At 40.5% G+C, this 12,621-nt stretch overlaps 1 protein-coding gene across 4 annotated transcripts in view; it reads left to right on the plus strand.

The window, feature by feature from the left end:
- Positions 1-12,621, plus strand: part of FSTL5 (follistatin like 5) — a 1,067,859-nt gene that overhangs the window by 677,962 nt on the left and 377,276 nt on the right. For all 4 annotated transcript variants that reach the window (XR_010091251.1, XM_063458208.1, XM_063458210.1 and 1 more), the window contains one exon: positions 11,922-12,046. Coding sequence is in view for 3 of the 4 variants with exons in the window: in XM_063458208.1 (XP_063314278.1) it covers positions 11,922-12,046 (125 nt within the window). In the remaining variant the exon portion in view is untranslated. The remainder of the gene's footprint in view (positions 1-11,921; positions 12,047-12,621) is intronic.

A 12,621-nucleotide genomic window follows, 5' to 3' on the forward strand; every position in this document is an offset into this window, starting at 1 on the left:
GTAATTAGGACTTCTGTATTTTATCCATTTTGTTTTTATCTGTTGTTGGTGTAAATAACTTGTTTATCATATATTGTTATATGCACTGTGACTATTCTTTGTTCATAATAAACATTCATTTATTAAGTTCTGCCTTTGTCTGGTTAAGAATCACGTTACCTGAAGAGACTAGTTAGAATTTTTGTTATTCCTTAAATATTGTACTAAGTAATATTTGGTGGGTTTTATTGTTGATTTACCTGGGGACCAGGCACCCCATTTATAAATTGTCTTGGTGGTGGCAGCGTTAAAATAGTAATGGTTATATTATTATGTTTAAGTGTGGGTGGTGTTAAAAAGGGGGATTTTGTCATTATTTCCGGTTTAGTGAAGACAAATAGTGTACTTAAACCCTTTCACCACCACAACTACGTCACGCACACTCTTGGAGTAGGGTGCGTTCATGACAAATTGGTGGCATAGCGGTGGGATAATTAAAAAGATTTTTCATCTTTTTGTACCAGATTTTAGTGTTGCTGGATTTGTTGGTTAATCCAGGCACTAAAAGAAATTGTGTCTCAATTTCCAAAGGCTGAACTCAGTGCATATATAATATATTTACATCTCAACAGTCCCCGCCCCTTCTCTGTTTTTTCTTTGCTATCTTTTATTTACCAAATGGAGTACCAGGCGCAATCCAAGGCAGCACTAGACCAGCTTTGCCGGGAGAGATCTATTCCCTGTCGGGGAAAAACAAAAGAGGAACTATTGCAAGCACTGGTGGACTATGATATGCAACAAGCGGTGCAAAGTGATGCCTCAAACTCTGCAGAGGAGATACCTGTAGATTTTGTCCATGATGTACCGAGATCTGGAGATCCTTTGAAATGTTACTTACAAACAGTGTTAAAATATGTGGACTCAGCAGACGCAAACCAAAGACTAGAGCTTATCCTTCAATATCAGGAGGCTGAGAGAGAGAGAGAGAGGCTGCTGAGTGCCAGGCTGAGAGAGAGAGGCTGCTGAGCGCCAAGCTGAGAGGGAGAGAGAGGCTGCTGAGAGGGAGAGAGAGGCCGCTGAGAGGGAGAGAGAGGCTGCAGAGCGGCAGGCTGAGAGAGAGGCCGTGGAGCGACAAGCTGCCAGAGAGCATGAGCTAAAAATGGCTGAGTTGGAGAGGTTGACTGCCTCCCTTATAAGTATTAATTCCAGAGACTCTTCTGCACCCAAACCACTGGCAGAGAATTTTCCAACTTTGGACAAAGATGGTGATTTCCTGCGCAGTTTTGAAAAAGTTTGCAGGCAGTACCAGCTACCAAAGGACCAGTGGGCAAAATACCTCACCCCTCAGAGGTCCTGCACTGGAAGCATTTGCTGCACTTCCAGCAGAATTTGACCAGGACTATGATGTGATTAAGGCTGCCTTGCAAAAACGGTACAACCTTACTCCTGAGGTGTACTGAAAGAAATTCAGGACCTTGCAAAAGCATCCCAAAGAAAGTTATGCAGCAGTTGTGGGGCACCTGGCGACAGTATTCCGACAGTGGACTACAGGGCTGGAGATTACCACTTTGGAAAGTTTGCAAGACCTGTTAATAAAAGAACAGTTTTTGCAGCTCTGCCCAGCCGATGTACAGGAATGGTTGCTGGACCAGAACCCCAAAACAGCATTGGAAGCGGGTGAGCTGGCAGATTTCCACACTGCCAATCGAGCAACAGTGGACCGGAGAAGAGGTTTTGCCAAGGGAAGATCCAGCTGGAGGACCACACCACCACGACCCCACATCACCAGGCCTAGCAGGCCATCTTTTGTTTCAGCTCCTACCTCAGGGAGAGGGGGAGCTAGTGCCATGTCTGCGCAAGGAGATAGTCGCAGATGTTTTATTTGCAACCAAGTGGGGCACATTAGTGTTGCTTGCCCTGGGAAATGGCAGCCAGCATCATCAGCTGGGGAGGGACGCTCCTCAGAACCAACATCCTCTGTGTTGTTTGTAACCAGATCAGAGGGCAGCAACAATGTGAATCTGCAACCTGTGACAGTTGGAAGAGAGGTTACTGTGGGACTCAGGGACACTGGGGCAGATGTGACTCTTGTGCGTCCATAGCTAGTGTGCTCTGAGGACTTAATTCCTGGCAGGACTCTAGCAGTTAAAGAAATTGGGGGGATACGGCTTGTTGTGCCAATGGCACAAGTTTATTTGAATTGGGGAGCGGGGAAGGGTTTCAGAAATGTGGGGGTAGATGAGAATATCCCTGCAAATGTATTACTTGGTACTGACTTAAGTAGATTGTTATCCCAGTATGTGCCTGAAAGTAATGTGTGTTATAAACCCAAACCTCATAGGTGCCCTACTGTGCAGAGGGCAGTATGTACAAGTGTACGTAGACTACCTTGCTGGGAGGGAGGGCAGAATGTGTGTCAATCTGTGCCAGAACCAGGGGTGTCCGTGGAAACTTGTGAAAATGTATGCAGACAATTTTGCTGGGAGGGAGGGCAGAATGAACATGTGTGCAGGTCTCTGCCTGAACCAGAGGTGTCTGCAATATCATGTGAGAGTGTGCCAAGACAAAGTTGCTGGGAGGGCAGAATGAGCATGCGTGCCAGGCTGTGCCAAAACCAGAGTTGTCTGTGGTACCAGGGGAAAGTTTGCCAGGGCAACTTCGCTGGGAGAGAGGGCAGAATGTGTATCAATCTGTGCCAGAACCAGGGGTGTCCGTGGCAACTTGTGAAAATGTATGCAGGAAATTGTGCTGGGAGGGAGGGCAGAATGAGCAGGTGTGCGGGTCTGTGCCTGAAGCAGAAGGGTCTGTAATATCATGTGAGAATGTGCCAAGACAAAGTTGCTGGGAGGCAGGGCAGAATGAGCCTGCATGCCAGGCTGTGCCAAAACCAGAGTTGTCTGTGGTACAAGGTGAATGTTTGCCAGGGCAACTTTGCTGGGAGGGAGGGCAGAATGTGTGTCAATCTGTGCCAGAACCAGGGGTGTCCGTGGAAACATGTGAAGGTGTATGCCAGCAATCGTGCTGGGAGCGAGGGCAGATTGAGCATGTGTGCGTGTCTGTGCCAGAACTACGGGTGCCTGCAATACCATGTGTGAGTGGACAAAAACAACTGCACAGGGAGGCAGGGCTGGATGAGCGTGTGTGCCTATATGTGTCAGAGCCAGGTTTGTTTGAGATGTCATGTGAAAACACAAGTGGATCAAACCATTGGGAGTCAGGGCAGGATGAGTTGATGTGTTCACCTGTATCTCAGTCAGGAGTATGTCATGTGCCAGAACAAGACATCAGCTAGTTAGTGGCTATGTGATATTGTGGGAGGATGGCCTGGCTGGGAGAGGAAATTATGTGAGTGTGTACCACATCCTGGGCCTGACCAAGGGGTGTCAAAGGTGTCATGTGACAATGTGCAGGAAGAGAATTCTCGGGGCAGAGGGCTGAATGAATATGTGTGCCAATATGTGCCTGAAGCAAATGTATCAAATGGGTTGTGTGAAAGTGTGGAGGGAAAGCATGGCTGTGAGGGAGGGCAGAGTGCATGTGAGCTTTACTTTGCACCAGACTCTGCCAGTTTCCAAGGTTCTGTATGTGTGAGGACATGGAGTGAAAGTGAGGGAGAGACAGAGGTTCCATCGGTAGAAAGGGGGACCCGTCCACGGCCTGCCAAAGTGAGGGGCAGGGACAGACTCAGCCTGTGGGTCCAGGGAGAATGGCCGCAGGGGAGCATACTGATGGGGGAACCAGGAACCTTGTCAGCTTATCACAATCACACCTCACCCGTACACCCAAGTCAACTCAGGAGCAGGAGCCTGTCTCTAAGCAACTTTTTGAGTCGGAACCAAAGGTTCAGAGTAAAAAAGTGCAACGAGCCCAGCAGACAGAACGCAGAATAAAAGAAATAAAGAGTGTGGCTACATCGCCGGTACCCTCGGTCTCATCTTCTGTGTGTTTACAGGGGAGTACTGCAGAAATCGGTTGGTTTCTTCCCCTTAGAGATTCTACATGGGCGCAGTGGGTGCAGCCCAAGAGATGTTACCAGAGCACAGTGTGAGATGGAAACAGGCAAATTAGGCATGTGTGTTGTGGATATGGCTGTGATATGGCTTAGGGACAAATGGCAAGCCTTTTTGGGGGAGGTGTGTGAACACATGAGGGCTAACCCATTCATGGAGAACCAGAGTTATGAAAAAGATGAGTGTATGAGGTGGAAGCAAAAAGGAACAAATGTTGATACGCAAGGTAGAGGCATGTGAGCCTTCTCCCATTGCGTCTCTTATTTGGGGGAGGTGTCATGGCAAGGGTGTATAATTTATTATTACACCCTTGGAATATTATCCTTTAATGCTTTTAACTGCTACTCCGCTACAGTGAGTAATTAGGACTTCTGTATTTTATCCTTTTTGTTTTTATCTGTTGTTGGTGTAAATAACTTGTTTATCATATATTGTTATATGCACTGTGACTATTCTTTGTTCATAATAAACATTAATTTATTAAGTTCTGCCTTTGTCTGATTAAGAATCATGCTACCTGAAGAGACTAGTTAGTATTTTTGTAATTCCTTAAATATTGTACTAAGTAATATTTGGTGGGTTTTATTGTTGATTTACCTGGGGGACCAAGGCACCTCATTTCTAAATTGTCTTGGTGGTGGCAGCGTTAAAATAGTAATGGTTATATTATTATGTTTAAGTGTGGGTGGTGTTAAAAAGGGGGATTTTGTCATTATTTCCGGTTTAGTGAAGACAAATAGTGTACTTTAACCCTTTCACCACCACAACTACGTCACGCACACTCTTGGAGTAGGGTGTGTTCGTGACAATCACTACTGCTCCTGCATCCTTTTGAATGAAAAGTGTCATTTTTGAGTACTGTTGACATTTTAAAATTTCCACACCTGCTAATTGCAGTCAGACATGCAGCCACTAGGGCTTCTGACATAAATAGATTCAATAATTGAAGCTATTCAATGTAGAGTATGAGAGTATGCTGATGCTTCTCTATGAGACTTCACTGTTTCTGACAGAGAAGCATTTGATTAATTTCAAGGATAGCCAGGGAAAAGACAAGGAAATAACGTATTACCGGCCTTAGAATGGCAGACTAAACGTTAGACAGAGAAAAAGTGTAATCAGAGATGAGCCCAGGTCAAGGTAATGGAGAGACAACAAAAACAAGAACTAGCCAGAGTCAGGTACACGATAATCAGTCAACGGGCAAACAAGACAGGAAAGGGTTAAAGATAAAGATAAATTCAGAATCAAATACAAAGCCAAGGTCAATATCAGAATAAATAATAGATCAAAGTATGCACTAAAGGGTACTGAAACAGAAACCATGATAGGGCAAAGTGGATAGGGCTAGGGAAGTTTAAATATCCTTAACTAACATTTGATTGACCTACGTTATGCCCATGCCCCCAAAACGTGCGTGTGTGGGGGGGGGCGTCAGAATGACGTGGGCCAATGGGAGCCTCAATCTAGTTTTGGCTCCCACTGACCGCTCATTCTCGCTCAGAAGGGAAGATTGAGCCGCGCGTGGCTCGAGCCGAGGACCCCACAGACACACAATTAAAATAGTAATATTAGAAATAGAGAGACATTAAGATATAAACAAGAGAGAAAGGGATTGTGTGTCTTGGGAGATATGAGTCACCTCAGAAAACCTATATACCATGGGCTACTGTCCAGGAAAATTTCTCAGCCCATGAAATATACATTTTACTACATCCACCCATTTTTATGCTCATGCTTTCCTCAGGTAATTCCCTATTTTTATTTGTGATTTCCCCCTATTTGTCTCCTCTGCTATTTTTTTTTTATCTATCCTCTTATTCCCTCTCAGATATTTATATGCCCTCCACCTCTTGATGAGAGAGAAATATTTTAAATTTACTCACAGAATATTTGTCTTCTATACTATTTTGCATTTCAAGGACAAATAGTACCTTGGAGTGTTTTGTTGAAAAAGAAAATACTACAGAAGTCTAAATATCTGTCTACTCACAGGAGAAAGATGCTTCATATATATGCACAACTGTCACCATGGTAACATACCTGTGAAACTTTCTTAAAGATAATTAATTGTGTTTTTTTTTCTTTTTTCATCCGTTGTACATTTAAATATGTGTTTTATAGAAAGTTTGTTTTGGAGAATGTTGCCTTTTGCATGGTTTAACAGAGTTTCATTCGGTGTATTACTTCAATGTCTTAAAAATGATACTACCTTTTAACATGTCTGTATTATTTAAGACAGAAACAAAGAAGTATTTGTAATAGTCATACATGTATGTCTAACGCAAGTAGGACATTTTGCAAGCTTTTAAGACACTAAAGTCCCTTCAGGCATGGTTACAGGGTGAAGCTCACGCATATTTATGCATAGCTTACAAGAAAAAGAAAAAATACAAACAAATACAAAAATACATAAATAACATTAGGATGAAACTGTTTGTGTGTGATGGAAATGATTAAAGTGTCTGCAATGATTTCACATGAATGTGTGAAGTTTCCTTTTGGTCCATGTTGGTATCACCAGATCTTTTGTATATTGACAGAAATTAGGTAAGCTACAGGTAAGCTAGAGCAGGGACATACACAATCTCTATATAGTCTCCGTGTCAGGTATAGAGGCCAGAATATGTTAGTTTAAACTTAATATACATATACAATATGTTAAATAGACATTAATGAACACCTGGCTTATATTTAACCCAGAATTCTAACCCTATTTATACATTTGAATTCACAGATCCCTCTTTTATTTCTATAATTTAATGTTGCCCTATAGTGTGGACACTTTCATATCTTTAAGAATGTGGCCTGGGCTATTGAAATGATTGCCCACAGGAGAGTCAGTGTTCTTGCTATTACTTGTCTGAGCTTCCCACAGCAAATGCCTGTTGAAGTGACCTTAGTGTCCTGAATGCTTGCAAAATATCCCTCTTTCATAGCTGATAAATCTATCACTTATACATTTTTTTAAAAAATTTAGTTAACTGACAAACATGGTACAAATAAAAGAATTATCTTTAAGCTGGATTTAGTCTGCAAGGTGACATGATATATGCAACATCTTGATTGACTTTTTTTGTTTTAAGGTGTTTGGAAGAGATACCGTATTTTTCGCTCCATAAGACGCACCTCACCATAAGACGCACCTCGTTTTTAGAGGAAGAAACCCAGAAAACAATATATTCTGAACAAACTGTCCCATAGTGTTTCTTACTATGGGACAGTTTGTTCAGAATATTTTTTTTCTCCCCTGTCCCATAGTGTCCCCCCTCCCATAGTCTTCTCCCACCCCCTCCCCATAGTCTTCATCCCCCTCCCCTCCCCATAGTCTTCATCCCCCTCCCCTCCCCATAGTCTTCATCCCCATCCCCTCCCCATAGTCTTCATCCCCCCTCTCCTCCCCATAGTCTTCATCCCCCCTCTCCTCCCCATAGTCTTCATCCCCCCTCTCCTCCCCATAGTCTTCATCCCCCCTCCCCTCCCCATAATCTTCATCCCCCCTCCCCTCCCCATAGTCTTCATCCCCCCTCCCCTCCCCTTCCCTCCCCATAGTCTTCATTCCCCCTCTCCTCCCCATAGTCTTCATCCCCCCTCTCCTCCCCATAGTCTTCATCCCCCCTCCCCTCCCCATAGTCTTCATCCCCCCTCCCCTCCCCTCCCCATAGTCTTCATCCCCCCTCCCCTCCCCATAGTCTTCATCCCCCCTCCCCTCCCCATAGTCTTCATCCCCCCTCCCCATCCCTCCCCATAGTCTTCTCTTCTCTCCCATACTGTCCCCCTCCCATTGTCCCATAATTACTTACCTGTCTTGTAGCGTTTCTCGGCAGCACAGGGCGCACCGCGGTACTGGAACTTGAATTTCATGTTTCGGTTTCCGGCGGGACTGAAAGGAAGTGCGCACACTGAGCTGAGTGCGCACTTCCTTTCAGTCCCGCCGGAAACCGGAACATGAAATTCAAGTTCCAGTACCGCGGTGCGCCCTGTGCTGCCGAGAAACGCTACAAGACAGGTAAGTAAAACTTCATATTCGCTCCATAAGACGCACAGACATTTCCCCTCACTTTTGAGGGGAAAAAAAGTGCGTCTTATGGAGCGAAAAATACGGTACCTTGTTGAGTATTTTTTTTTTTTTACATCTACAACTGACAGTAAAATTAGGGTTGTCAACCAAGATTATTCACTTTAATTCAAATGCCCCGAGTTTCTTATGATGAAAAATAAATTGGAACCATCAAAGGGCATTTAAATGTCAAAATGCTAACATTGATCACAATATTTGTAAATCTGGATTTTGGCTGTTAGCACCCAAATGGACAGCACTGTCCACTTTCAGCAAGAAAATAGTCAGCAATGTAAGAATGAGTTAATGTGGTAACTGACCAACTCATGCCAACCACTCTAAAAAGTAAATTCACCATTCTAGACAAAGCCTTGAAGAAATTTTGTCATAGTTGTTCATATTTTAATATCAATTACTCCATTTATGGAATGTAAAATTAGAGTTAAGGAAGAAATTTACAGTAGTCCTTCCGAAAGTTATATTAGATTTATAATGACTTCTATATACTTTTTTTTTTTTTAAATCAACCCTTGCACAATTGAGAGTTTTTAACTATCTGAATACTTTTTGCACACGCTGCAATTAGGAAAAAAACTGATTCTGATGCATTCCCCTAGAAAAAGCAAGTGAATAGATTCTGGATCTGGTATGAATTTGGTTGGTAGGCAAATATGTAAATCCTATGCTTTGCATAGGTATCATATAGGACAAGTATTGTTTCTAAACCAGACACCAGGTTCTACTGAATGAGAAGTGGCACAACCAAATTTCAGTCTGGTTTACCTTTAGTAAATATGAGTAATGCAAATCTGGCAGAAATTAAAGGAGCACTATAGAGTCATTAGGTCCATCAGTGCATCTGATTTAACAATTTGCGATTACTTCCAGCCCCACAAATACATATTAAATAATGTGTATCCATCACAAGATATTTAGACATAATTTGTATTAAAATGGTTAAATAAGAAGACTTTCTTTAAATGCTGACTTTATCAGCCTAAGTCTTGTGCAGAGTCTGTGACCCAAACAACAGCAATCACTTTTTATATCTTTATGTCTCTGTTTTATTGTTATGTAACTCCCTTAAAGCATCACTCTGCCTAATTGGACAAGCTATTCAATGTTCACCTATTGTGTTTTTGTTTGGTATTTGATTACTAGTGTAAATCTACATACAGTTTACCTTAACTTTTTGGTAATTTATTTATATGTTATTAATGGGCTAACTTATTTTTTCTTCTCCCATGCTCATATATATTTAATCTTGCATGCCCAAGTTGTTGTTTATTTGCTCTTTTCTATTTTCTCACCTCACTATGTGCATGCCTTCATTACCCTTAGCTAATGTGATCTTATCACAAACTCTCTCTCTCACAGTCCGTGATGCAAATTTTATACATACCCTTTCTCCATCCTTTCTCACCATCCTGCAAACACTATAATTATCCTTGTACATTTATATCATACTCTTACTTCCAGTTACTATCCATCCTTCTGCTAGTATCAGCTGTTGATTTTCCCCGAAACTCTGGTCACTCCTCGTATTCCACATTCTCTAACCACATGCTTAGCCAATGTTATATTCATTCCACATAACTCTCCCACTACTCCTCTTTTCACAGTGCTCTCTATAATTTATATCCAGCATACAATATCTCAAAATCAATTGCTATCAATGACTAATACTCAATTTACTGACATTAACTGAAACTTGGCTCTGTCCTTTTTAGAGAGGGAGATATCCCTTTAATGCTGCAGTTCTGCAGAACAGAGTGCTCACAGAAGCTTGTATACCGTGTTAGCTGAGAAATCCCTCTTCTGATGTCAGTACTAATGTCAGCAGCAGCAATCCTTCTGAAATGGGATTTGGGGGTGGAATTCAGGAATAGATTAGGGGCAGGATCATGTGTTGGAATATGGGTAGGATTTGTGGTAGGATTATCAGAAGGATAATGAGTAAGAATGCTGGTTGGATTATGGGTAGGAGTATGGGTAGGATTCTGATTTGCATTATGGGTCGAATTAAAGGTTGGATTAAGGGTTGGATTAGGGGCAAGATTAGGGGTAGGATTAGGGGAAAAGGTGAACATGTGGAGTATCATTGTATTTGAGAACACACATATGTGGTGCTTACGTCTGATCTGTGAATTTCCCCAAAATATAACACATGTGAGAAACCACAACAATTCTATATCTTGACAAAGGTTCATGATAAATGAAAAGTGTTACAATGCTTAATTAAATAGCTTGGGGGATTTACTTTCTACAGATATAACATTTTGTGCATAGGTTTTGGATTATGTGACTACTATTCGAATTATAACCTCAGCATGTCAAATATTGCAAAGTTTTAGCTTTAAAAATGTACTAAATTCCTTGCAATAATTGTTTTATACCTTCTAAAAATAATATAAGTATTTTTGAGTTAGTTTTCTTTAGTTGCACTTGTTGTGTAGAAATTATTAAATGTAAAACTGAGAATAAAAGTTTTTATTTTTTGTTATTTTAATTTTTAATTTTTTTATATTGTGTAATATATATATATTTGTATAGGGTAAAAAAGAAAGTCATATTACTCCTTTAAATGCTATACATTATGAATGGATGCAGTTAAATAGAAATGATGAAATTGTGGTAGAATGTGTATGGCAAAAGTTTCAAAAAGGCCTTAGTCACAAACACGTCACAAGTCAAAAGAGCCTTGATCCGAACTGATTAGGAGAATGACACTGGGGAAAGCAAAAATAGGGGTTTTGTCACACATGTGGGGTGTGATTCAGAGATTTATGACAGATAACAGTATTACAATGTCACTATTGATACATTTTAAAAATATATATTTTGAAACAGCAATGTCCTACTTGTACTTATAGCCCTATAACTTGCACACAAAAAAAGCAAAAAAGCAGGTAAACACTGGGTGTTTTTAAACTCAGGACATCCTTTTGAATCTTAACTGTTTCTAATTCCTGTATCTCATTGTTGCATTTTCAATGTATGTTAAACTCTGTGCCTCTGTGACTTATATGGGATTCTAAAGAAACAATGTGGTTGTTACTGCAAACAGTCAGACATGGGAAAAGAGAGAGATCTGCAAAATGTAATTTTTACATCTGTCAAAATTCTCTATCTCAGTGTGGTTATGTGGTCTATATGGCAGCCTACTTGTATGCATTATAGCAGCACGTTTAAGTAGCTTTTTGCAAATCAAAACATATTCTTTTAAATCTTTCATGGAAAATTTAAGTTTCTGTATATTAACTCTTTCTATATAACTTTTGGGTTCCGGTATCACTTATATTTTGATAACACCCAAATATACCTTTCTACCTCTCATATCTTTATCTCTCTTCTGCCTTTCTTGATTGTATCACCAACAGCCACTTTCTTGTCTTACAACTCTACTGCTTTCCTAGAGGGTTACCTGATGATCTTGTTTGTCACATTAGTGTTTCTCTTGTGTTCTTATACCTCACTTCTTTTAGATTGCAAGAAGGATAAGCTAATCTCTTGTTTACACTTGTTTTAATTACTTTATCTCTGTTTTCCTATATATCCCCACATTCAGAATATGTTAGCACTATAGCAATGATAATAATAATAATAATAATAATAATAATAATAATAATAATAATAATCATCATCAAAATGTATTGCATAAGAGTTGCATAATATACTGACTGACCACAGTAAATAAGTCAGGAAATTATAGATTTAAATGTAATTTAAAGTTTTTAGTTATGAACAGTTTAAAAATGTTGCCTCAGTGTGGCCTTGATCAGTAGGATGTCAAATGTCAATTGTTCTGTGGGAGTGTGTTTTTAAACTAAAGTCTGGACAAAAACCAACTTTTCCATGTTTTACTTGTACAGGTCATAACCCAGGCAAGTGGAAGTGTTTCTCATCATACCATCCACACGCAGCCAGTTGGAAAGCAATTTGACAGAGTCGATGACTTTTTCATTCCTACTACAACACTTATTATCAATCATATCAGGTACAGAATTGGTTTTGTAATAATAATCATGAACCAGGCATCAAGTGCACATAAGTGTATATAGTGTGTAAAACAGATTGATTTGTCCAGTTCAAGGTAAGAAAAAATGTAATAATTAGAATGATGTACCACACAGTTTCTGTAATAAGAATGAGCACTGTGACTATCACACATATAAAAATAATATAAGTATTATATGTGACATAAATGAGTACTTAGCAATTTGTCTAAATATATGGGGAAGCTTTCTGTTCATGAGCACTGACAATAATGACCAACCTGGGTTCAGAGTTTTCCAGCAAGGAAATATGGTGATTTACACAAGATTAGATCTTGACCCCTAGTAAGCACACTAAACATTTGCCCATCATTACATGATTACCTCCTGTATTCAACTCAGGTTTCCAAGCCAGCCTAGAGGTGGTATATATGGAGGGAAGACATACCTATAGGAGCACTGAGCAAACCCCCTTATGGTTTTTAAACAAACATCAATCCAAAGAGAAACTTTTAATTTTATTTTATGTTGTGCTTGCCAGTTAATCACTGCAGCTATGAATGTGGGCAATTTCTTT

This window comes from Pelobates fuscus, chromosome 6, assembly GCF_036172605.1.
Source record: "Pelobates fuscus isolate aPelFus1 chromosome 6, aPelFus1.pri, whole genome shotgun sequence".
NCBI lineage: Eukaryota > Metazoa > Chordata > Amphibia > Anura > Pelobatidae > Pelobates > Pelobates fuscus.